The 25,805-nt window shown below is 64.5% G+C and overlaps 1 protein-coding gene across 1 annotated transcript; it reads left to right on the forward strand.

The window, feature by feature from the left end:
• The first annotated feature begins 47 nt into the window (after nt 1-47).
• Nucleotides 48-25,297, forward strand: CPZ (carboxypeptidase Z). Its single transcript, XM_058723204.1, has 11 exons — nt 48-214; nt 5,411-5,443; nt 6,571-6,945; nt 10,949-11,161; nt 13,809-14,005; nt 14,567-14,728; nt 15,196-15,351; nt 19,518-19,653; nt 21,539-21,678; nt 24,535-24,634; nt 24,842-25,297. The coding sequence occupies exons 1-11, from the start codon at nt 115-117 to the stop codon at nt 25,195-25,197; spliced, it is 1,968 nt and encodes a 655-aa protein (XP_058579187.1). The 5' UTR covers nt 48-114; the 3' UTR covers nt 25,198-25,297.
• The last annotated feature ends 508 nt before the right edge of the window (nt 25,298-25,805 follow it).

Raw genomic sequence — 25,805 nt, forward strand, 5'->3', positions numbered from 1 at the left:
GCTGTAACCCGACTCCACGCTCGCGCTCCTGGGGGGCGGGAGCCCAGCGGCCTTCGCCCCGCGGCCCGAGTGCCACATCACTGCGCTCCTGCCGCCGCCTGCCCGCCGCCCACCATGCCGCCCCCGCCGCCGCCGCCGCTGCCGCTGCTGCTGCTGGCCTCGCTGGCCGCTGTCGCCGCCGGGCCGGGGTGCCCTCTCGGCCGGGGGCGCGCCGGTAAGGCGGACCACCCCGCGCCGGGAACTCCCTCCCCTCCTCCCTCCCCCCGCGCGCGACCCCTGGCCCCGGAGCACGTCCCGAGGGGCGCCCGTGACCTTGGACCTCGTGGCCATCTGGGAGGGGGCACTGGGCTCGCAGGGTAGAGGGGGGCTGGGACCCCACGGGGAGCGCAGCGGGCAGCTGGGGCAGCGGAGGGGCGCCGTGCCCAGGCCAGGGTGGTCCTCCTCCTGGGGTCGGCGCACGGCGGGTGGGGCGCCCTGCTGGTGGGGTCCTAGGGAGCAGGTGTCAGGACTTCACAGAGGAGAGGGCAGCCAAGATCCCTGTTCCCTCCAGGAAGGGGCAGCCCGTGGGCCGCCGCAAACCCAGTCTAGACCCCTCCCTCCCTCCCTCCGCCGCGATGTATCTCCGGAAGTCGGCTCTGAGGGCCCGGGAGGGGTTGGGTCCCCAGGGAGGGGGCGTGGTCACCTGGGAGGGAGGGGGTGCGCCTGGAGGGCTCTGGGGCAGGGGAAAAGGTGACATCCAGGGACCCCGGAGGGGAGGTGGTCTCACCTGAGAGCGTGGGGTGCCGGCCAGGCGGGGGTCCTGGAGTCCTGGGCTCTGGTCCCAGCCACACCCGCCCTCCCGGAGTGGGCTGGTTTCCCCTGCATCCACGTGCCCAGTCCCCTGTCCTCAGAGTCCTTATCAGCAGCAGACGTCTCTGTCCCCAGAGGGTGGGGGTCCCCCGGGCACAGGGCCCCGGGCGTGTCAGATTTGAAATCTCCCAAGTGCAGGGTTTGTGGACACCTGAGCACTTGCTGAGTCCAGCCAAGTGGATGTGGCGGGAGCCAACCGCCCGGCGCAAATGCGCCGATGCCGATCTTCCCTTTTCTTCCTTCTCCGTCTGGATTTTCACTCTACCTGCGACCCTCGCCCCCCCTCCTTCCCTCCCCCCATTTCTGCAGAAAGGCCCAGGCGGAGAGTGTAGGTGTGTGCGTGCCGTGTGCTCAGGTGCACATGGGGAATGTGGGTGGAACTCACACTGTGCTGTGAAGGGACCTCCCCCCGGGCCCGTGAGACCCCGGCGACTGTCTAGAATCGGGCCAGTCAGGGAGCACGGCCCCCTCCTCCAGGAGATTCTCCCTGGCCAGTCTTTTTCCCAGGGCGAAGACGCTCCTTCCTCACCTGAGGGGTGGGCGGGGCGGCTCTCTGGCTGGGGCCCTGTGGCCGCACTGGTGACCGTTTCCGGAATAAATCCACCCTCCAGCCCCATCTTCACTCCCGACAGAGGAGCGTGCGTGGTCCCAGGAAGCCGAGTGGCTTTTCCAGACGGCAGGCTGGAGCGGGGTGGGGGCCCGGCGGCTTGTGTCCAGGCTGCTCTACCTGAGGACTCTATCCGTGTCCCCACTGCACCTGTCCTGGCGCCTCAGAGCAGGCCTGGACCCTCCCCTCCTGCCTTTCCCCAGGTCTTCACGGGGGGCCTAGGGGGCCGAGGCAACGTTCAAGCTGCTGGGGGCCAGGCGGTTCTGAGTTCAAATCCTTAGTCCTCTTCTGTGCTGTGCAGCCTTGGGCAGATGGCTTGACCTCTCTGGCCCCATTCAGGTGTCTCATCTGTTAGAGGAGGCCTGGGCCAGGACTACCTTCCACTTAAGAGGGAGGGAGGGGCACCTGGATGTCTCAGTGGGTTAAGCGTCCAGCTCTTGATTTTGGCTCAGGTCATGATCTCAGGATTGGGAGCTCGAGACCTACGTCTTGAGATTCTCTCTCTCCCTCTCCCTCTGCCCCCCTTCCCCACTCACGCACACACACACTCTCTCTCTCAAAATAAATAAACACTAAAAGAAAAAAAGGAGGGAGGGAGGAAGGGAGGGAGCCGGCCAGCCCCAGGTCAGCCTGGGTCCCTCCGTCAAAGACATGCTGACACCTTGTGGTCACCTAGTGTAAGAGGCATGTGTGAACCGCCCGAGGACAGATAATCAGTACTGTCTGCAGGGAAGGACGCCAGCCCGTGATGCTTCCACACTGTCTAGGGGTCCTACTAAAGAGGTGACGAGAAGCAGGTGAAATTCACCGGAGTAACAGATTTTGGGTCAGCCGATGTGACGTTTCAGTGTGTCGTCCTCAGTACCAAACCCACGAATGAAGTATTTTCCATCCTGTTTTTAGGACTAAGTCTGAGATTTGATGAGCACTTAACACGCACGGTACGTGTGGGCATGGACCGGGTGCTTCGGGCTCCCGGTAACCCCACGTGGCTAGCGGGGACACGCTGCCCGGTGCGGCCAGACCCGCGGACTCCTGTGTTGACCCCGCCCCAGCCCCTCAGCTCCCCGAAAGCACACCCTGGGGCCTGCCTCTTGTCAAGGGTGGAGCTGTGTGACCCCCTCCACGCACCGGTGAAGAAACGTTGAAGTCCTAACGCCCCCGTGCCTGTGTCTGTGACCGTATTGAGAAATGGGGTCTTTGCAGGTACAGTCCGAGTAAAATGAGGTCATACGGGTGCAGGGTGGGCCCCAAATCCAGTGACTGGTGACCTTAGAAGAGGAGGAAACAGACGTAGACCCACCAGAGGGACATGTGACGATGGGGGTAATGCAGCTGCACACCAAGGATCGTCGGGGGGCCCAGAGGCGGGAGGGGCAGGGAGGACCCTCCCCGGGATCCTGCAGAAGGGCCTGGCCTGCCGGCCCCCCGACTCCAGGCCGCCGTCTCCAGAACCGGGCCTTCAGTGTCTGTTACACCAGTTTGTGGGACTTGGTAACGGCAGCCCCAGGACGCGCATCCGTCCGTCTGTCTGGCTGGCTCCTGGCCGCCACCCTGGGAGTCCTGGTGCCCAAGTCGGCAGATGCCTCCCACGTGTCCATCCCACGGACATCAAGGACACGGTGGCCAGTCCCTCCTCCGGCCTGTGAGCCCCCTGAGCTGCTGTTTGTGGAGCCCTTACTGGGCCCAGGTGTCACCCCATCGGGCGGGCCCTATCGTCACCCCCATTTCACAGATGAGAAAACTGAGGCCCAGAAAGGCACCCGATCCCCAAACTTCAGTTACAGATTGAAGCCATTTAAAACCCGGAGGGACCCTTTGTCACATCCACTCCGACCCAGCCACTTGGGTGGCCCGTGGTCATTTTGAGGGGGCAGACGTGGGGGTCACTTCTCCACTCCTGGTTTCCTGAGGCTGCGGGGCCCCCGGGCCAAGGGGGCGTCCTGCTCACTGGACGTGCCCAGGGTCTGAACGGATCTGCAGACTGGGCCACCCGCAGCTCAGTGCAGGCACAGGCGGGCTCCGCGGATGCGGGCGTAGGGAGCGGGGTCAGGGGCCCTCCGCCCGGCCGGCCGTCGTGAGGCCCCGGGCTCCTGCGCCGACCTTCTGGGTCACGGCCTCTGGCCCCGTGCGTGCTCACTCGGGCTGTAGCAGGGAGTCGACTGAGCGTGCATCTCGGTGGGGCAAACGCCACCCGGGCAACGTGGGGCACGGATGCCTGCACGCGGGGCCCTGCACAGACTTGATCCTTTGCTCTGCTCTGGCATCGCCTGGGGCCTTCAGCCACGAGGCGGCCAGGTAACCCCGCGATGTCCCAAGCAGGGTGCTGGGTCCGTTTCTTTCTCTTTCCTTTTTTCCCTCAAGTGTGGGTCCAGCCCGTCACGCCTCTCATTGTGCAGAGGGCGGTGGGCACGAATCGGGGAGCACGTCAGACCCTCAAGACTTTGGAGCTCCGGGCAGTGTCGGGTGGGAGCCCAGAAACGCCCGCCCCTGCGTGCTGAGGGGGGAGGGCGGTTTCTGCCGCCCGGGGTCCCCCAGCTCTGTCACCGCCAGTGGGCCCATCCTCGGGGACCCGAGGGCGCTGGCGGGCACACTGTAGCCCCCTGTTGTATTAGAGCCGGCAGAATTGAGGAAGATTGAGGAAAATTGTTCTCTTGCCTGCCGCCTTTCCCACGGCCAGAGAATAATTTCTCTCACTGGGCCCCCTATTATCCGCACAGGGAGGGAGGGCGAGCCCCAGGGCCACAGGTGTTCCCGTGGACGGTCTGTGCACAGTCCGGTGTCTCCTCTGTCACCAGGGCTGGGAGTGGAAGCCAGGCGGCGAGGGGCGGCCTTGTAGTCTCCGGCCCGCGAGAGCGCTGGGAGCCGGCCTGCCGCGGGGCCCGGGCTGCGGTTGCCTGGTCCCCGGAGGGCGAACCGCGTGCAGGGGTTCCTGAAAGGGGGAGCTGCCTGGCCAGCCCCCCGGGACCGGGGGCTCCCACCCTTCTCAGACTCGTGGGTCAGGCCTGGGTTGTGCGTGACGTTACAGGATTAGAACACAGGCTTTTCCCTGCGCGTCTAATCTTCTGGGCTCCCCACTGCACCTGCCTCCCCCTTGGGCTCCCACTTTTTCTGCCCCCCATCCTGCCCTCTGCTCCCGGGACTCCTGCCCGGGGGGCGGTCTGGGGCCAGCCACGCTCTAAATCTGACGCCGATTTCCATCTCTCCGGATCAGCTCCTCCCTCTCGGAGCCCCCCCAGAGCACCGGGGACCTTCTGATAGGGACCGGGCGGGTGGCATTGATGAAGGTTGGTTTTATTGGCCTTCCCAGGGCTCTCGCTGCCGGGTCTGTGTGCCTGGGCCTTGAGGAGTTTTGTGTGTTTCTCTGGGAAGAGGAAACTCTTTCCAGCTCAGGACACGGCGGAGCGCCGCTCTTGCAGAGTGTTCTGGAAGGCAGGGAGCAGGCACCCGTGTGACGCGCAGGGGCTTTGAATGACGTGGGGTCAGAGTCAGTGGTGGGGCAGAGCCACGTGTGGCACAGGATTCTAGAACCGCTTGTTAAAGAGTCAAGAGTTTTGCCGGGACTGGTTGTCCAACTGCCAGAAGCTTGAGACCAGGCCACCGCGGGGGTGTTTCCAGCTCGGGGCCCGGTGGACACCTTCGGCCAGGGCTCCCGTGTCCCGGCGAGCGGGTCTGGCCACACCCTGCCGGTCCGCCCCAGGCTCTGGGGCCAGATGGACGCAGAGAACCCGCACCGCGCTCCGGCTGTCTTTCCTTAGGCGCTTCGCGGCACCTGTCGGGGACCCGGTGTCCTCCCCCGCGGAGGGCGGGTGACGGTTCCCCCCGGCACCGGAGGGCCGTGGTGCAGACCCGGCGAGACGCGGGGTGTAAGCGACGGGCTGTCTTCGGTGCATACTCTCAGGGGGACGGGATGACGGGTCCGCGCCCCTAACAGCATGACATTTCTCTTTCCAGGTGAATGCCACGGGCCCTCAGCTGCAGACAGTGGTAAGGCTCGTGGGCTTCTCTCCTTTTTGTTTTGTGGGAGCCATGCAGCCCCTCGACGCTGTCCGAGCCCCTTAGAGAGCTGGACCACGGTTCCGGAGCCGGTGATTAGTAACAAGGCCCAAAGGCCTTCTTAAAAAGCTGGAGATCACACCAAACGAAAGAGGAGGGACCTTCCCTGTGGGCAGCTGGGGCTTTCCACCCTGGCTGTGCCCCGGCTGCCCAGAAAGTGCTCCTTCCAGACATCCCTGCTCCCCTCACGGCTGGCGTCGGTCCACGTGGGCATCCCCTCCCTGTATTCTAAGGGGGAGGGGCCAGGTTTGTTTTTGAAAAGCAGGAGAGTATTTTCTCAGTATGAAAGTCAATGACACATGTAAAAAGTTTTGAGCAGAAAAATGCCGAGTAGAAAGAACCTGGTCCTTTTAGACTTTGACACAGAAAGGTGGCAAAATCTCATAACTTGTACCGTGAGCTGCCACACGCGGAACGTGGCGGGGGGGGGGGGGTGGCGTGGGGACAACAGCGTACTTAGCTCCATCCTGGGGAGGCCTGCGGGGCAGACAGGGGAGACACGGGAGTCACGAACGCGTGTGAAAATGCCCGGTGACGCCCAAGGCCCCGTACCCCGGACACCCTGGGGAGATGTGGAACGGGGTCAGGCCGGGCGAGGCCGTGGCTGTCTTCGCCCAGCCCTCTCTTCGGGCCCTGAGCCCGAGCTAACCACTCAGGCACCGGCCGCTTTCCTAGAGACGCGAGGCGGTTCAAGCTGGGCGCACCCGCGAGGACTCGTCGGCTTTGGGGGCTGTGAGTCTGGGAGGGTTCGCGCCTGCTTCTGCCGAACCCGGGTCTGCTGGCCTCTCTCGTGCGTCCCGGTGCCTCAGACCCTCGGCAAGGCTGGCTGCACCCGTTTTGCAGCTGTGGAAGCTGAGGCCCAGGGCGGCCTGCCCCGGGGCTCACTCGGGAGGAAGTGAGCCTAGCCGGTCTCAGGACCCCCGTCTGTCTCCCCCCCCCCCCAACCCCCGCCCCGGGCTCTGGCTTCCCCCAGGCCCGCGCGGGCCGGCTTGCGTCTGACGGACGACCGTGCGGGTCGCGGAGGGAGGGAGTGACCCGGTGACCCCGCCTGCCCCCAGCCACGTGTGTGGACCCGCAGCTCCGGACCTGCAGCGACGTGGCCTACAACCACACGGCCTTCCCCACCCTGCTGGGGCTCCGGTCCCGGGAGGCGGTGGAGGCCAGCTCCGAGTACATCCTGTTGAGCGTCCTGCACCACCTCCTGGAGGGCCAGTGCAACCCCGACCTCCGGCTGCTGGGCTGCGCCGTGCTGGCCCCCCGGTGCGGGGACGGCCGCGTGCACAGGCCCTGCCGGCACGTGTGTGAGGACCTGCGGGAGGCCTGCCAGCCCGCCTTCGACGCCATCGACATGGCCTGGCCCTACTTCCTCGACTGCGGCCGCTACTTTGCCAGCGTGGAGGAGGGCTGCCACGACCCCCTGGAGAAGCTGCGAGGTGCGTGGGGCCCCGGGGGCTGCGCTGGTGCCCTCGGGTGGGACAACCGAGTCACGGTGGGGAAAGGCGCCCCCCCCCCGCCCCCCCATAGGGGGGGCCTCAGAGGCTGGGCCGGAGCTCGGGTGTGAGGGAGAGTGTGGCCGGGCCCCAGGCTGCTGTGGGAGGGTGCTTCCCCCACGAGGCCTGCTGGGCAAAGCCTGGGGTTGCCTGTGGCCGGGGGCGCGAAAGACTGCACGTGGGATCCTGGGGCGGGGGGGGGGGGGGGGGCCGGGGGGCGTGGCTCAGGAAGGCAGTGGGTGGGGCTTGGAGGGCGGGGCTTCGGTGTCTCGGGTGGGTGGACGAGCCGGCAGGGGTGCGAGGGGCAGCCCCGGGAGGTGGCGAGCTGCTCGTCTCGGGAGGCGTGCAGGGAGGTTCCGGGGGGCCGCTTGGCGGGGATGCTGCGGGGGAGTGAGCCCTGCGTGAGGGCTGGAGCGCGTGCCCGCCACGCCGTCCGCCGTGCGCCCTGGCGGGGCGTCCGGGTAAGCGGGACGGGTGTCCGGGGCGCCTGCCCTCCTGGGACACCCACAGCAGCCCTGGCTGACGCAACTTCCCGCGGCGGTGGGATCGTTCTGTCGTGAGCTGACCCAGCCCGCGCACGCGTGCTCGGAACGTGTTCCGTGCCGTCGAGGATCTCAGTGTTGAGTGTGTTCGCCTCTCACGAACTTCAGCGGCCGCGGCCGCGGGTGGCCAGCGTGTGCCGCACCGGGCCGTGCAGGACAGCGGGACGGGGGCCGTTCCCGGCGTCCGCACTCGCGTCCCGCGGCTAGCGGTCAGGTTGCCGCGACCTCACGTCCTAGATGACGAAGCGGAGGCTCTGGGGGGCGGAGGGGGGTGGGCAGCAGGGGCGCGGGCTCCCGCCTGGCAGAGCTGGCGCGAAGCAGGCGGGTCACGGATGGCGGGGCGGATGCCGCCCGGTCACTGGGCGCCTGCCGTGTCCGTGGCTCCGGGCGGGCACGCTGGCGACGGCAGGGAGGACACGGGCGGACATCCGAGCACTGGCCTCCGGGGAGCCCCGCGCGCAGTCGTGCCGCTCGTGGCGGGGTGTGGGGCTCGGGACCGACCCTGGATCTGGCCCGGAGGGGCCCTGTCGCCCCACGGGCCTCAGTGCCGGTGCCGCGGGCCCACGCGCCGCGCTTCGCGCGGTGGCTGCAGAGGAAGGGAACCAGACGTCCCCGTGGGGCCAAGGCCGCGCCCCGGGAGAGCCCTGGACTTGGCCGGAGGGGGATTATTTTGGGCAATCCCGCCACCAAATTGCTGGTTCCATCTGCCTGCTTCCTCCCCCAAAAGCGTCTGGAGCAGGAAGAAAAGCACAGGGCAAGCGAGACGCTCACAGAAGCATTAACTGTTGACCAGCCTGCGGGGCCGAGTCGGCCGCCCAGACACCGGGACAGCTGGTGGTGGTGCCCTGGGCAGGGGGCGCGGACCCCACCCGGGAGCCCAGGGCCTGCTCCCGAGGAGGCCTTAAAAAGCGTGGGGAGGAGCTGCCCTCCCTCCTCTCCCCTCCGCTCCCCTCTTTCCCCTCCCTCCTCTCCCCTTCCCTCCCTCCCATTCCCCTCCCCTCCTTTCCCTCCTTCCCTTCCCCTCCTCCCATTCCCCTCCCCTCCTTTCCCTCCCTCCCCTCACTCCCTCCTCTCCCTTCCCTTCCCACCTTCCTCTCCCCTCCCCTCCCTTCCCCTCTCCCCTCCCCCTCCTCCTCCCTCCTCCCCCTTTCCTCCTTCCCTCGCCTCCCTTCCTCTCCCTCCTCTCCCCTCCACTCCCCTTCTTCCCCTCCCTCCCTTCACTCCCCCTTCTTCCTCCTCTCCCTCCTCTCCCCTCCCCTCCCTCCCTTCCCTCCTTCCTCTCCCCTCCCTTTCCCTCCTTTCCCCTCTCCTCCCTTCCCCTCTCCTCTCCCCTCCTCCTCCCTCCCTTCCCCCCTCCCTCCTCCCTTCCTCTCCCTCCTCTCTCCTCCATTCCCCTTCTTCCCCTCCCTCCCTTCCCTCCTTCCTCTCCCCTCCCCTTCCCTCCTTTCCCCTCTCCTCCCTTCCCCTCTCCCCTCCCCCTCCTCCTCCCTTCTCCCTCTTCCCGCCCTCCCTTCCCCTCCTCCCATTCCCCTCCCCTCCTTTCCCTCCCTCCCCTCACTCCCTCCTCTCCCTTCCCTTCCCCTCCTTCCTCTCCCCTCCCCTCCCCTCCCTTCCCCTCTCCCCTCCCTCTCCTCCTCCCTTCTCCCCCCTTCCCTCCCTCCCTTCCCCTCCTTCCATTCCCCTCCCCTCCTTTCCCTCCTTCCCTTCACTCCCTCCTCTCCCTTCCCTTCCCCTCCTTCCTCTCCCCTCCCTTCCCCTTCCCTCCCTCCCTTCCCTTCCTCCCATTCCCCTCCCCTCCTTTCCCTCCCTCCTCTCACTCCCTCCTCTCCCTTCCCTTCCCCACCTTCCTCTCCCCTCCCCTCCCTTCCCTTCTCCCCTCCCCCTCCTCCTCCCTTCTCCCCCTTTCCTCCCTCCCTCCCCTCCCTTCCTCTCCCTCCTCTCCCCTCTACTCCCCTTCTTCCCCTCCCTCCCTTCACTCCCCCTTCTTCCTCCTCTTCCTCCTCTCCCCTCCCCTCCCTCCCTTCCCTCCTTCCTCTCCCCTCCCCTTCCCTCCCTTCCCCTCCTCCCATTCCCCTCCCCTGCTTTCCCTCCCTCCCTTCACTCCCTCCTCTCCCTTCCCTTCCCCTCCTTCCTCTCCCCTCCCCTCCCTTCTCCTATCCCCTCCCCCTCCTCCTCCCTTCTCCTCCTTTCCTCCCTCCCTCCCCTCCCTTCCTCTCCCTCCCCTCCCCTCCACTCCCCTTCTTCCCGTCCCTCCTTCACTCCCCCTTCTTCCTCCTCTCCCTCCTCTCCCCTCCCCTCCCCCCTTCCCTCCTTTCCCCTCTCCTCCCTTCCCCTCTCCTCTCCACCTCTTCCTCCCTCCTTTCCCTCCTCCCTCCCTCCTCCTCCCTTCGTTCTTTCTCCCTCCCTTCCCCTCCCCTTCCCTCCTTCCCCCACTCTCTCCACTCTTCTTCCCCTCCCCCTCCTTCCTCCTCCTTTCCTTTGTTCCTCCTCCCCTCCTCTCCCTCCTCCCTCCTCCCCATGCCCTGCACAGGCACACTCACTGCTGGACTGGTAATCGCTGACACTTGCTGTGACATAGCAGTGGTGGGTGGTCTGTAAGGAGCCCTCCAGAGCTGTGGTTGCTGGACCGGCAAGGGGCTGAGACTGTTTCCACGGTGAAGCAGTGCAGACAGAGCAGAATAGGAGCCTGCTCCGGTGCTGCGACCACGGCTAGGGGTCCGTGGGGAGCGCACACGCGGTCCGGAGGCTGCCCGCCAAGTCGCGGTGTGCTCTGGGCTGGGCTTTCTGCAGGCGTGTCTTCTTCTCTGTGTCCCGTTCTGTGTTTTACACGGTTTCCTTGGTAACCATGTAGTGCTTTTCTTTCTCGATGTTTGTTTATCCATTTTGAGAGAGAGAGAGAGAGAGTGTCCGTGTGTGGGGGGGAGGGGCAGAGAGAGAAGGAGAGAGAGAGTCCCAAGCAGGCTCTGCACCATCAGCCCAGAGCCCGACGTGGGGCTCGAACTCTCAAACCATGAGATCGTGACCTGAGCCGAAATCAAGAGTCAGAGGCTCAGCCGACGGAGCCGCCCAGGCGCCCCCACGACCTAACTTTTAATTGTAACAATTTTAAGAACTGTGTTACTGTGTCCATCTGTTAGGTGCTGTTACTAGCTGTGGATGTGAAGTGTTATAAAGGGAACGGTGATGAAAAACACGAGCAGATGGGCTGGGGAGCCTTTCCAGGGGCCCCCCAAGTTCCCGAATGCGGCAGGGGAGGGGGCGACGAGGGTTCCGGGACTTGTAGGGGAGCGGGGGGCGGGGGGCGGACAGAGCGGCCACCAGCAGGAGGGCGACCCCGCCGGTGGGTGAGCGCTGGCCAGGGGCGCGGAACCGGAGGCTCCCCCGACACCCCCATTCTTCCCCAGGAGGCCTGGACGTGGAGGAGGTGCTGCCCTCGGGCCTGCCCCCGACCTTCATCCACTTCACACACCACTCCTACGCCCAGATGGTGCGCGTGCTGCGTCGGACGGCGGCCCGCTGCGCCCACATCGCCAAGACCTACAGCATCGGGCGTAGCTTCAACGGCAAGGAGCTGCTGGTCATCGAGTTCTCGGCCCGCCCCGGCCAGCACGAGCTGAGTAAGCCGGGGCTGCTGTCGCTGCCCGAGGGAGAGGTCCGGGGGTGGGCTGGATTCTGGCAAAGGGCTCTGGGCCTACCCGGCTTGGGGTGCGCAAGCCCGGGTGCGGGATCCTGGTCACGACAGGGATGGGGGGGGGCGGGGGGCGGGGAGCAGGAAGCGTTTGCGCTCTGCTCGGTGCCCTGGGGCGCGTGGCCACGTGGCGCAGGGTCTGCTGGGACTCGAGGGGGCGGTGGGAGCTGAGGGCACGGCCCCGAGGAGTGAGCGTCGGGGAGAAGAGAAGTGACGCCCCAGTGCGTCTCCGGGGAGAGGTGACGGGGCTCCGTGCATTCTGTGGTTTGTGCCGCCTTGCCCTGCAAGGTCTGCAGCCAGACCCCAGGCACGTACGTGTGGCGCTTGGTCCCGAACACTTTACGCTCCTTTGAGCTGCTTGGTGAACGTGATGTCACAGAGCAATCTGAATGAAGGACATCGTCCATTTAAAAAGCCCCAGCCCCTGGAGCTCGTCAGCCGTAGTGGTCCCCTTCTGAGTTCTGAGATGAGGCAGAGCTACGTGGAAAATTCCACATTGTATTGCACCTCCAGAGCTGCACTGGTGTCGGCAAAGCAGGAGGTCAGACTTCGTGACCCTCCAGAGCGCAGGTGCTGGGAGGAACTCACGGTGAAACCAAATCTCGAGGGCAGGCCGGGCCCTGGGGGCCTGGGGACCGGCTCAAGGATCCAAGCTACTCTAGCAAAGGCAGCCCCTGGAGGGGCGGCCTGGGTGCCCCGTGTCGAGCTAAAGTCCACCATGAACCTCTCCGGGGCACTGGGGGCATGTCTGGGCCACAGGGGCCTGGTTCTGGCCTCTGCCAGGAGCCCTTCCTTGGCCCTGTCCCTCAGCTGGTCTGTGCCTCATGTGAGGCACGTGGGGTCCATCGAGAAGCAGGTCCCATCGGACCCTTGGTCGTTTGATTACTGAAAATTATACCATCTGGGTTCAGTGGCTCTGACGCCTTTGCTGGTCGGCCAGCAAATCCGAGTATTTGGGCTGCATGGACATCGTGAGCCCAAAGTCCTGGCTCCTGCTGAGGGTCAGAGGTCCCCTGGCCCACCCCAGCCTCCGAGCTCCCCCCTCCCCTCCTCATACTGCCCTGGCTCGCGGGCTGCCCCAGGATGAAGACAGGACCCTTTCCTCTTTCAGACTGGTGTGTGGCTTTGCAGTGTGGTGAGGGCGTCCCCTGTGAGAAGCCAAGGGGGGTGACCATTGCGGGAAGCATCAGGGTCATTTATACTCTCAGAATTCAGGAGGCACGTGAGTGTCTGCTCCCATAGCTGCAGGTCCTGGGGCTGTGCACAGCCAGGGAAGGAGACGCCGTTTTCCAGATGAACAACGTGAGGCTCAGAGAAGAGACGTGATTTGCGTGAGGTCACAGTTAGTAAGGCTGCCAGGCTCCTGCTCTGCTCTTCCCTTCCAACCACAATCCACCCTTTGCTCCTTCCTTCCTTTGCTCCTTCCTTCCTTTGCTCCTTCCTTCCATCCATCATCCATCCATCCACCCATCCATCCATCCTTCTGTCCAAATATCCAAACATACATCTACCTATCTGTCCATCCATCCATACATCCATATATCGATCCATCCATCCTTTTGTCCAAATATCCAAACATCCATCTACCCATCCATCCATCCATCCATTCATCCATCCATCCATCTACCCATCTATCCACCATCCACCCATCCATCCATCCATCCATCCTTCTGTCCAAATATCCAAACATCCATCTACCTATACATCCTTCCTTCCATCCATCCTTCCATCCATCCATCTATCCATCCATCCATCCATCCATCCATCCACCATCCACCCATCCATCCACCATCCACCTATCCATCCATCCTTCTGTCCAAATATCCAAACATCCATCTATCCATCCATCCATCCATCCATCCATCCATCCATCCTCCATCCACCCATCCATCCACCATCCATCAATCCATCCATCCTTCTGTCCAAATATCCAAACATCCATCTACCTATCCATCCATCTACCTATCCATCCATCCACCATCCATCCATCCACCCATCCATACTTCTGTCCAAATATACAAATATCCATCTATCTATCCATCCATCCTTGCATCCATGCATCCATCCATCCATCCATCCTCCATCCATCCATCCATCATCCATTCTTCCAAACTTCCTTTTTTTCTCCCTCCTTTCCTCCCTCCTTCTTTCTTTCTTTCTTTCTTTCTTTCTTTCTTTCTTTCTTTCTTTCTTTCTTCTCTTCCCCTCTTCCCCCTTCTTCTCTTCCCCCTCTTCCATTCATTTGAGGGCCAGCTGCCTTCCCTTCTCAGCACCAATGTACACCTTAACTTACTACACAAATGTGGAAAGTGCCTATGAATAAAATTCACACAGAGCAACGCACCATATATTATTAGTTAATATCCTTGATGTGTCATGCTAATAATCACAGCTAAATGTAGGAATTGAGCTTAGTAAGTAGTGACTTTGACGAGACATGAGTCATAGAGATGCTTGGGCCAAAACAAGCATGGCTAGGTCCCCAAGCATCCCGCCAGCCTTGCCACGTGGGCCCTCCAGTCTCCGGGGACCCTAGGGTTTGAGATCACCCCTCAGGTCGCTGTATCTCCCCCAAGTGGAGCCTGAGGTGAAGCTCATCGGCAACATCCATGGCAATGAGGTGGCAGGGCGGGAGATGCTCATCTACCTGGCCCAGTACCTGTGCTCCGAGTACCTGTTGGGCAGTCCCCGCATCCAACGCCTGCTCAACACCACCCGCATTCACCTGCTGCCCTCCATGAACCCCGACGGGTACGAGGTGGCGGCCGCCGAGGTGAGTGCCCCCCACACCGGATCCCACGGGCTGCGGGCACGCTCCCATCCGTTCACTGGCTAGCAGTCATGGAGGGTCTGCGCGCCCACCGTTCTGGGTGATGGGTGTTCAGCAGGCAGCCGCACCAGCAGGGTCCTACGTGAGGGTGGGGACGGACACCGGCAATTCTGGATGAACGAGAACCCGTGTTCTCTGGAGAAACTGGGGGAGATCTCACGCAGGCCGGAGGGCGGGGAGCTGTCTGATGCGACTTTGAGCAGAGCCCCAGTGGAGGTGGGGAGCGAGCCGTGCACATGACTCCTGGGGGCATTCAGTCGGGGGACCAGCCAGCGCAAGGCTGCAGGGTTGGCAAGCAGGCCGGCCGGAAGGGAGGGGCCAGACAGGTGGGAGAGGAGGTCAAGGACAGCTTGGCCGGACCCGCTCCCAAGTCCATCACCTGAAGCCAGAGGAAAACCGCAGCCCTCACCTCCCACTCAGCCCAGCCCAGCCCTGTGGCCTCCCTTTGGAAAGAGGCAGGGCGGGGTGTGCTGACCCCCAGGTGGGGGCGGGCTGTGTTTGCAGGGCGCTGGCTACAACGGGTGGACGAGCGGGAGGCAGAACGCGCAGAACTTGGACCTGAACCGTAACTTCCCCGACCTGACGTCTGAGTACTACCGCCTGGAGGCATCCGGCAGCATCCACAGCAGCCGCATCCCCATCCCGCAGCACTACTGGTGGGGTAAGGTAGGAGCCCCCCCGCCACCCCCACCCCGCAGCGGCCTGGGCCCGGCCCAGGGGTATGCGCCTGGGGGCAGGTGCTCTGGCTCTTCCCGGGGCCCACGGGAGAGCAGCCTGAGCCCCCTGAGTCTGTTTCCCGCCTGGGAAAAACGGCAGGGATAACCCTTCACTGGGCTGTTGGGACGCAGGGAACACGGACTGAAAACACCCTGGGCCCGGCAGGTACTCAGCGACAGCAACCCGGGGAAGGCTGCCTGGAGGCAGTGACGGCCTGAGGAGGCGGGGGAACCGGTGTCAGGCGGGGGTGTGGGCATGAGCCTCGTGGCATCGGAAGGAGATCCTGAAGGCAGGGCGGGGTAGGCCGGCCTGGAGAGCCCAGAGACGGCTGCGACAGAGCCTGCGGACATGGCCGGGGGTGGCCAGCAGGGGCGTGCCTGGTCCCGACCCACGGTGGCCTCCTCTGTCCCGGGCAGGTGGCCCCCGAGACCAAGGCGATAATAAAGTGGATGCGGACCACCCCGTTCGTGCTCTCGGCCAGCCTCCATGGGGGCGACCTGGTGGTGTCCTACCCCTTCGATCTCTCCAAACACTCCCAGGAAGAGAAGTTTTCTCCCACGCCCGATGAGAAGGTGAGTGTGGGTGTGCCGTGCGTGCATGGGAGGCTGCGGTGTGGGGTGGCGCCCTCGGGGCTGGCTTTATCCCTGTTCTGAGCTCAGTGAGACCCGTGCGGTCACAGCACCAGTAGGAGCTCTCCAGGCCCAGCTCGAAAGCCCCCTCCTCCAGGAAGCCTTCTGGCCAGCGGGAAGCAGCCCATCCTTCCACTGGCCACACCCCGCTTTCCATCAGTGTCCCCACCTGGGAGCCCCTAGGGTGGGGGTTGCAGCCCCAGTGCCCTCCCTGCCGGGCTGGTGGCCTGGTGTTTTGTGTCCAGGGACAGGGTGGGGTTCCAGGCATTGCCAGCAGAGGGCAGTGCTGCCGCGCACACGGCGCCCGCGGGGCTCTTGGCCGCCTCCCTGCTTCCCGTGGGCCTTGCAGGTCTGTTAAGGGCCACCAGGCGGGCTCCGTGGGAGCTGGGGTGCAGTGGGTTCAGAGTAGAATTCTGGCCCTGGAGTGCCCTTGGGTCTGAGGAGGACTTGCCTCTCTTCAGGCCTCAGTTTCCCTCACTGATCAGACCCGCAGGGCGTGAGACGCGATAATGCCCAGAACCTTCTCCACCCCACTCTCCCCTTAAGGACTCGCCGCCTGCAGCCCCCCAGTCCTGACCCTCCCCCTGCCTGATCCTGGAGTCCTTGCAGGCTGGGCTTCCGGGGGCGGGGAGGTGCCACTTTCCATTTCACGGAGGTGAAGGGGGCGATCCGTGATGGCCCAGGGCCCGTCGGTGAGGGCCCCGGAGGAGCTGCCCGAGCTGCCCGCGGTGACCCCTCTCGCCATGGCCAGCCCCTGGGCTCCTTCCCATCCCCTCCCGGGACGGCAGAGCTGGACGCTCTTCCTTGGCGGCCTGGGGCCTCGGCCCAGGCCACTCGAAAGGCCTGCCGGTGGACCAGACGTGGTGCGGGGCCCGGCCTGCTCTCTCCCTCCTCCGTGCGGGTCGGCTCTGCCTCCCCCCGCCTCTCCTGACCCCTGCGCTGCAGGTCTGGATCGAGCTGGACCGGCCCTTGCACTGAGGGCCCCATCCAGGTTCGGAGGCGGAGCCGGACGTGGGCAGGGCCGGGACAGAGGGCCGCCCCGGGGGGAGGGGGGGCCGGGGGCCACGCCGGCTGTGTGGGCGTGAGCGAGGAGGGTGAACCCCCAGCCCGTCCTGGGCCTTCAGGAGGGCTTCCCTGAGGAGGCGTCTGCCTCGGCGGAGCCTGAAGGAGGTGATTTCCCACAGGCACCCAGACGGGGCTCCCAGACGGGGCCAGGCGTGCCCCGGAACCGGGGAGGCGGAGCCCGGGCACCAGGCTGAGCGCCCCGCCTCCACCAGAGCTGGGACAGCGCTGCCATGTGGCCCAGGCCTCTGGTCCCACGTCTTCCGCCCTTGCTCTGCCGAGTCACTCGCTCACTCGTCCATCCGTCCACTCGCTCACTCGCTCATTCGCTCGCTTACCCGTCCGTTCACTCGCTCACTTGTTCACTTGTTCGTTCACTCGTCCGCTTATTCATTCGTTAGTTCATTCACTCGTTCGCTTGTTCGTTCACTCGTCCATTCATTCACTCGTCTGTTCATTCACTCATTCACTCCCTCCCTCATTCATTCATTCCCTTGTTCACTACCTTAGTCATTCACTCATTCATTCACCTAGTCGCTCACTCATTCACTTGCACACTCAGTCTCCCACCCACACACTAACACGCTCACCCACACACTCACACACCTTCTCACACACACACCCACTCTCACACTCACCCCCACGCTCACCCACTTACCCACTCACACCTACTCATATACCTTCTCACACACACGCTTGGTCACACACGCACTCATACATCACACACACGTACACCTTATCACACTCACCCACATATCCACTCACTCACACACTCACACACCCATACACCTTCTCACACACTCCCACACTCATCTACTCGCACACCTTCTCACACTCACATACTCAGTCGCTCACACACTCACCCAGTCACACACCCACTCGTACACCTTCTCACACACGCACTCACTCACTCGGCCCCTGCAGCCAGCACATGCCCCGGTCTTGCAGGGGGGGCCGGGTTCTGTGCTCAGAGCTCAGCAAGTGTCCCAGGCCGGGTGGTGACCCAGACGGCAGGGCCAACATCTGGACGAGCCCGTGTCCTCTGGGCAGCAGGAGCCTTCAGCGCCAGGCCCGGCGTCTCTGAATCTCAGAGGCAGACGCGTGAAGACGTCCCTAGGGGGGGAAGTTCACCTCAACGAGTCCCTCCAGAGTCAGAAAACTGAGGCTTTCCCACCAGCCATCAATCAGGGATCGATAATCCTCAGGCCCATAGCCAGCAGTGGTCTCAGTGGAAACCGGGGTCCCGGGAGGGGTGCCGGGGCGTGAGGGAGCGTGAAGAGGGGCCGGCCGGGGTGTCCCAAGCCACCTCCCCCAGGCTCCCGTGGCGCCCCGTGGATGAGAGCCCACACCTCCTGGCGGTGTTCTAGGCCCCCAGGCCGGCCGTGGCCGCCCGCCCCGCTCCTGTCCCCCCTACACCTGTCCCTTCCGCCGAAGTCTTACTCCCAAGCTGGGCTCAAGCTCTGTCCTGCCCCGCAAACCCTCCCCAACCCAGCCCATGTCCAGCAAGAGCGAGCGACAGTTTCTGCGGGGTCTCGGGCGGCCCCAGCCAGGTAGTCTGGTCCTTCCCGGGGCCTGGGGCCCCGCAGCTGCCGTGTCCCTGCCACCTTACCGTCCTAGCAGCCTGCCGCACCGCCTCCTCTCATTTACAGCCGTCTGGCCTCTGATGTCCTTGTGCCGCGCCGGCCCCCCAGGTCGGGCCTGTTCCCAGCGGGGCCTGCGGCTCGGGCGTCCCTGGGCTTCGGGGACGATGATGGCGTTCCCCGCTCTCCTGAGGGCACACGCTTTGGCGGCGGGGCTGACTGACGGGTGAGGGGAGGGAGACCCAGGCAGGACGGGCGGGGAGGCCGAGAGGGCAGGGCTCGCAGAGTGCGGTGCGGCCTCCCCTACCTGCCTTGGCCCAGGCCCCGCTTTGCGGGCAGACGGGAGGGCCAGAAAGGTGGGAACCGGGCAGAGCTCTAGCCACCAACCCGTCAGCACATGGAGGCAGAGGGCAAGTTTCTTAGGCCCCCGGACTCCTGGCCGAGGACATTGTTGCAGCAGGGGCTGCCCCTGCAAGACATCCGTGCCCCGTCTGCAGGCCAGACTCAGTGACTGAAGGGCACGCACGGGGTTGTGTTTTGGGTTCTTGGTTTGTGTCTGTGGGGCCGAGCTGACTCTGCACAGTCCTCCCCCCGAGAAACCGGACCCTCCTTCCCCAGACCCCGGGGGCCCTCGCTCTGGTCTGACCCCACCTGCCCAGCCCACCCCCTTTTTACAGAGGGATCTCCTTCTCGGGACAGGCTTCTCCCGGGGCCGCGGGGCTCCGACGAGGGTAGTGCAGTGGCCCTCTCGTCCACACGGCGCCCCCTCGGGAGCTTCTGCCCGGAGTCAGACCCTGTGTCCTGTGCTGGGACATAGGCACAGGAAGCCCCGTGGGCCCCACCTGGGGTGGGGGCCTGACGGGGTGCGTGCTGGGCTGGGGGCCGGGGCCGTGAACCCTCCAGGAGGTGGAGGCCCCGTGGGCTGTGTCCCACGTCCCCCCACCAGCCACCTGGAAGGTGCGTGTCATGTGGCAGCAGGTGGGGGCTTCCTCAGGTACAAGTTGTCCCCGGGGAATGTGAGGTGACAGTTATTGTAGAGGAAATCGGTGGCGAAGTCAGTGAACGTGAGGCCCGCTCTAGCCTCCTGCTTCCCCCAAGGCCCGCCTTCTGCAGGAAGCGCCTTGGAAAGTGCAAAGCCAACCTCTACGAGGCCTGCCAAGGTCCCTTCAGTGTGCCCCCAGCGTGCCCCCTCCTCGAGAGAAAGCTCACACTCCCCGGCCAGGGTGCAGGGGTTCCACGATGTGCCACGTGGCCACCACCGGCGCCTTGAGCTCTGGCTGTCTCGCCCCCGGCTTTTGCACATGCTGAGCCGCTTCTGTGGACGTGGCTCCCGTCTATCTGTGCTGCGGGCGTTGGCTGTGGGGGCCCCTCCTCGCTCCGTTGCCCCCAGTGCTGAGACGGTTCTGCAGGGGGCCCAGCTTCTGGCCTTGGCCTCACAGGAACCCTCTCCCTTGGTGTCCTTTCCAGATGTTCAAGCTGCTGGCCAGGGCCTACGCGGATGTCCACCCCATGATGATGGACAGGTCGGAGAACAGGTGTGGCGGCAACTTCCTGAAGACGGGCAGCATCATCAACGGGGCGGACTGGTACAGCTTCGCCAGAGGTGCGGTGCGGGGAGGAGAGCTGGGGATGGGAAGGGGGCAGGGGAGAGGTGAGGGAAGGTCTGGGAGGGGGAGGCTGGGGAGGGGCTGGTGCAGGCTGGGGGAGGGGAGGGCTGAGGGAGATTTGGCGGAAGGGAGAGGTTGGAGAAGGGATGGGGGGTTGGGTGGGAATGGGGGGGATGTGGGAGGGGGAGGGAAGGGGCTGGGGAGGGGAGGGGGAAGGTGAGGAGGGGTTATGGAGTGGGGGGGGGGGGGGGCCGGCGCCCTGTGTCCCAGCTCTTTCTGGGAAGGGGATTCGGGGACGTCTGCTTTAGGGAGCAGCACAGGTGCACCCCTGGCATCCGTGCGTGGAAAGCGCCCAGGGGGCGGGAGGACGGGGGGCGGGGGCGGTCTGGCCTCAGTTCTGGCCCGTGTGGTCCAGCTGGACTCCCCCGCCCCCTGCCGTTTCTGCAGTGTGGTTCATGAGCACGGACACACGCCACGTGGTAATCCTGTGACCAGGTCCCCTCGGGGGACAAGTAGGGGTTGTCGCAGGGAACGAAGGACTCCGGTTAAACTTGAATTTCAGAAAGATAATGAGGAATTTTGGGTACTGTACAAGTATGTCCCAAGAACTGCACGGGGTATACTTACACAGAAACTTTGCTCGGCTTTGACTGGCGCGCTCTTTGCTAAGCTGTCCCGGGTGCACATCACACAGAGCAGTGGGGCTGTGCCTGGCACCGAATGCCACGACCAGAGCCCCCACGCTCTGCCTGCCATCCCTCCACGCCGGCATGACACCTATGTGTGACATGTGGCAGGTGAGGAGCTCGGGCTCGGGCAGAAGGGCCTGGTGGCGCCCAGGGCACAGGCCCAGCCTCCCACTTCTGCGCAGGCAGGGGGGCGGCCCCTCCGGCCCCGGTCCTGCAGCCCGTCACACCCCTGCTCAGCACACTGTCCCCTCCTGCTCCCTGACTCCTGGGGGCACAGGCAGCTTCAGGTGCATGGTTCCCTGACCCCAGTGGAAAGGCTCCAGCCTGGGTCCTGACCCCATTTCCGGGGTCTGCAAAGGACCCCCACAGTGGGTCTGAGCCTGGGAGAGGAAAGCAGGCTCATTCCCGTGGGGAGAGCGTGGGGCCAGTGGCCAAGGACAGAGGGACCCGGTGGATTGGAGTGTGGCTGCCCTTCGGATGGCGAAGGTCAAGTCCATGACGGTGGCCGCTGGCTTACCAGGGCTCCGGGGAGGCTCTGACTTCCAGGGGACAGGGGCCCCCTCTGCTCCTGACACAGGGCTGGCCCGTGGGCACGGCAGGTCTGCCCTGGAGAGCCCTCGCAGCTTCTGCGGGACAAGAAATCCCGGAAGCAGATGGGGCGAAGGGCACAAGCGGGTGGGTGGTGGTCGGCCCGATTTTCTCGAAGCCTCTCTCGGCCACCCGATTGGCGGACTGTCCAGCCTTGCCCAGCCTGTGTTCTCCCCGGAAATGGAGATTAGGGGATCTTCTCCCCCAGGCTGTTCCTGGGACCGTCTAGGCAAATGGACAGTGTATCACTGGGGTTCAGACCGGCAGGGGAGGCAGAGGCTCGGACGCCAGGGCTCATGTGGCTGCCGCAGGCTGCCCGTATCTCTACTGGAAACGGGTTCGTTCCTTACCCACCGCGGGGCACATAGGACAGAGCATAGGCCCGTGGCCTTGGATGCCGAGCGACTGGGTTTAAAGAGCAGCTGTGCCCTTTCCCCGAGGGACCTCGGGTAAGAGCGGCCAGGGCCCTGGGCCTCGGTCTGCTCATCTGTACAGTGGGGTGACGACAACACCCGTCACCCCCTCGCGGGTGTCCGGCGGCCTCCCGCCTGCCAGGTGGCGGATGCCGAGTGCGGGAAGCGCTCAGGCCGCCTCTGCCCTGCAGGCATGTCCGACTTCAACTACCTGCATAGCAACTGCTTTGAGATCACGGTGGAGCTGGGCTGCGTGAAGTTCCCCCCGGAGGAGGCCCTCTATACCATCTGGCAGCACAACAAAGAGCCCCTCCTGAACTTCGTGGAGATGGTGAGCCCTGGGCCTGGGGGCCTGGGGGATGGGGAGACCCGGGCAGCCGGGCCTGGAGTGGGGGAGGGACGGGGCCAAGGTCACCCAGAAATAGGTGGTGAGCAGTGAGAAAGGGCCCAGAATAATCCTCACTGGACCCAGGGGGTGGTCTTCTTGCGGCTCGGTGACCGTGTGGGGACCAGCTGCCAGTGTCCCCTGCCTCCTCGAGTCCTGCCTGGGGGCGTGGCTCCCAGCGGAGGGGCGTGGTGGGGGTCTGAGGGAGGTAGCCACGTGCGACAGGGAGACGGGGACCCAGGAGGTGAAATGAAACCTAACGGCGGCTCCACGGACGCCTCTGTGACTTTCCCTGAGCGTTTCCAAGACTCCCGCGAATCACATGTTGGCACGATGTCCCCGTGAGAAGCAGGCCCTGGGAGGGAAACGGGATTGCCCGAAGGGGACACTGAGGGGACGTATGTGAATCGCACCCCACAGTGGGCGCCCCCACATGTGGCGTTGAATCCTGACACCAGTCCCGGGTGGGAGAAGGGGCTGCCCCGCTTTATGGGTAGAGGGACGGATGCCGGGGAGGGACAGCGCGGGTCTGGGGCTCCTGGGTCGCGCGTGGCTCCCGTGCCTGGCTCTCAGTGCCTGTGAGAAAACCAGAGGAGGAGACAGAGGGTCAGACGGTGTCACCTAGCGAGTGTCCAGAGCTGGAACTCAGATCTGCCTGCCCCACACCTCAGTTCTGTCAACGAACCCTTTCTAGAAAGATCAGGAACCTTCCGCCAGGCAAGAACCAAGCAGAACCTCCTGGATAAGCCGCTGCCACAATAAGAAAGAAAAAAAAGGAAGCAAAGCCCAGATAATGGACGTTATTAGCGTTGTTTGAGTTTCTTTTTTATGGCCGAGCCAGCGACCTCTCACTGCGTGGGGAGGGTCATCATTCGGTAATGGGTCTGGGTCAGACTGTTTGCTCATTCCATTTTACAGCCGTCTGGTGAAAATGAGTTTTAAGGAGCCTTAAATGGAGCTGGGATTGCTCTGTAGATATTGCATGTGAAGTCTTGGGATATAAAGATTTAATAGTGAGCGCGATGCTGTGGGGGGTGGGGCGTGCAGCCGGGTGTGGCTGCCCCCCCCCCCCCCAGCTTCCCGCCGCAGGACGACGCCCCGGGAGGGCCGAGCTGGGGCTTCTGATAAGGATCGAGCCTGCCATGGCCCATGGAGGCCTTCTTCACAGTGATGCTGACCAGGCCTCGGGTGGGTGTCTGCAGCTCCCCGGGTCGGGAGGGAAGGGCGTGCGCGCCATGCCTCCCTCGCTGCCGGAGACCTCCACGGCCCTGGGTCTGCATGGAGATCGCTCCTCAGCCCCAAAGCGAGGACAGAACAAAGTCTAACCCATGCAAGCTGACATTAAATGAGGCCCTACTGTGTGTCTGGTCTCTAGGTCGGGGGGGAGGAGGGCAGACAGTGACATTACGGTGAGATCAGGGCTGGGAGAAGGAAGCCTGGAACTGGGGACCCCAGAAGAGGCCCCTGATGTGGCCGGTCATCAAGGAGGACTTCCTGGAGGAAGAGTGTGGGGGAGAGGAATGGCCAGTGCAGGAGCTGGTGAGGTGTTCCGAGCAGAGGAGGGGGCAGGACAGAGGGTTGGAGGCCTGGGGGGGGGGGCACTGGAGGTGTAGGCGGCAGCCTCCCGGGAGAGAGCGGTCTCACTGCACTGTCTCCCCTCCCACCCAGTCACCTTGGCCTCATTTGACACGACCTGTGGGCCCCAAGTTGTTTTCAGCCCAATAGAGCAAGGGGAGGTTGACTTGTTGATTGTCGACATTTAAGAAAAATTTTTTAACATTTATTTTTGAGAGACAGAGAGAGAGAGAGAGAGAGAGAGAGAGACAGAGCACAAGTGGGGGAGGGGCAGCGAGAGAGGGAGACGCAGAATCCGAAGCGGGCTCCGGGCTCCGAGCCGTCAGCACAGAGCCCGACGTGGGGCTCGAACCCACAAACTGTGAGATGGTGGCCTGAGCCGAAGTTGGAGGCTTAACCGACGGAGCCCCCAGGCACCTCTGTGATTGTCGACCTTATAAGAAGAAGAGCGTGAAGGGGGCCAGGCAGTGCCGAGGGGGGCTCTCCCTGAGGCACATGGAGCTTCCCCGTCTGGGGGCCGGGTGTGTGCATCTGCCCCGAGGGTGCTGTGTCTGGACCGGTTCACACTGGGGAGACCTGGGCAGCCGGGCCTGGAGTGGGGGGGGGGGGGACGGGGCCAAGGTCACCCAGAAATAGGTGGTGAGCAGTGAGAAAGGGTCCAGAATAATCGTCACTGGGAGGAGGACCCCGTCCCGGCTGTCGCTGGGCCTCTTGTGTGTTGACTGTTGGCACCATTGCCCCATTTTACGGATGGGAGGCGGTGCTGAGACACGAGGTAGCCTGTCCGGGATCAGAGCGCCGTCGGTGTCTCGGCTGGGGCTGACCGCGGGGTCCACGCCTGGGGCCCGGGTCCCTGTGCGCAGGCTCAGAGCAGCGGCCGTGGCGGTTCAGACGGGCTTGACGGTTTTCTGGTGGCGCTCCGGGCCCAGGAGAGGGGGTCGGGTGGACCCTCGAGCGAGCAGCTGCGGGCTCGTTCACAAGCCCAGAGGGGGGCTCACTGGTCACCCCGCTTCACAGATGAGGAAACCGAGGCCCAGAGAAGGGAGTGACTTGGAGAAGGCAAGGCGGGTGGTGCGGAGCTGGGTCCGCCAAGCGCTTTCCCCGGAGACCCTGGCTCCGGGGACAGACAGGGGAGCTGGCGGGGGCGGGGGGGGGGGGGGGGGGTGGGCGCCGCCTGGGCTCCCTGGAGAGCACGTCATGGCCACGCCCTCACCCCGGTCTCTTCAGGTGCACCGGGGCATCAAAGGTGTGGTGATGGACAAGTTTGGCAAGCCGGTCAAAAACGCCCGGATTTTGGTCAAGGGCATCCGCCACGACATCACCACAGGTGAGCACCCTCCCGGGGCCTGCGTCGCGGCGGCTCCGGGACACGCTCAGAGGGAGCAGACGGGAGGGGTGCTCCAGGCCAGTGCAGAGGCAGGTGCAAATCCGGGGTCTGCTTGAGGCCGATGCCCCTGGGACCCCCGGCGCTGGTCACCTCGAGCCCGAATCTGAGCCCAGGTCGGAGAATCACTCGTGTCCTGTTTGTCCGCAGCCCCAGACGGGGACTATTGGAGATTGCTGCCTCCGGGGTCCCACATCGTCATAGCTCAAGCCCCCGGCTACTCCAAGGTCATCAAGAAAGTCACCATCCCCGCCCGGATGAAGAGGGCTGGCCGCGTGGACTTCATTCTCCAGCCCCTGGGGACCGGACCCAAGAAGTTCCTCCTCGGGCCGCGGAGAAGCGGGTCTGCGGTCCGTGACCCTCTGGGAGGTGCCAGCCCGTACGGAGAGCCCCAGGAGCCCCTCGGGGCGCGGAGGCAGCCCTCGACCGGCGGGAGCAAGCCCTGGTGGTGGTCCTACTTCACGTCGATAAGCCAGCACAAACCCCGTTGGCTGCTCAAGTACTAGGGACCACGGCCCACCTCTGCCCGGGGCTCCGGGCTCTCGCCTCTGTCTTCTGAAGACACCCTGTAAAGCGCTTTCTGTTTTCTTAAAGCTGTTCCACTCACCTTCGCTGTGACGAGAAGCCCTGTGTGAGAGGCGCCTACCGAGGGGAAGCAGGGGACCCGGCCGGGGGAGGGCCACCCTGGCCTCATCCACCTCGATGGCCCCGGGGGCTGGTGCCCCTGCGGTCCCACAGGCGGCCAAGACTGGGGCTGGACCCTGAGGCCTTGGTGCGAGAAGGGCCCTCACGTTACAGATGGGGATACGGACGCCGGGTGGGGGATGCGACCCGCCAAGGTCACACGTGGGGCGGGTGGCGCGGGGCCAGCCAAGCGGGAGCGGACACGCTGGGTCCTGTGGCTGAGGCCTGCGTGTCTGGGAGGCTGTGGCGGTGGGATGCTAAGGACAAGGTCAGGGGGGCCTGGCTGGGAGAAGTGGGTGTGGGCGGCAGGTGACCTCAAGGACAGGCCGAGGCCGCAAGGGCCGGAGAGCTGGCAAGAGCCTCAGCATCACCCAAGGGTCACACTTGGCCTTGATGGGGCCTTGACTCCAGGAAGAAACGTCTCCCTTGG

The sequence above is a fragment of the Neofelis nebulosa genome, chromosome 3, assembly GCF_028018385.1.
Source record: "Neofelis nebulosa isolate mNeoNeb1 chromosome 3, mNeoNeb1.pri, whole genome shotgun sequence".
In the NCBI taxonomy this organism is placed as follows: Eukaryota; Metazoa; Chordata; class Mammalia; order Carnivora; family Felidae; genus Neofelis; species Neofelis nebulosa.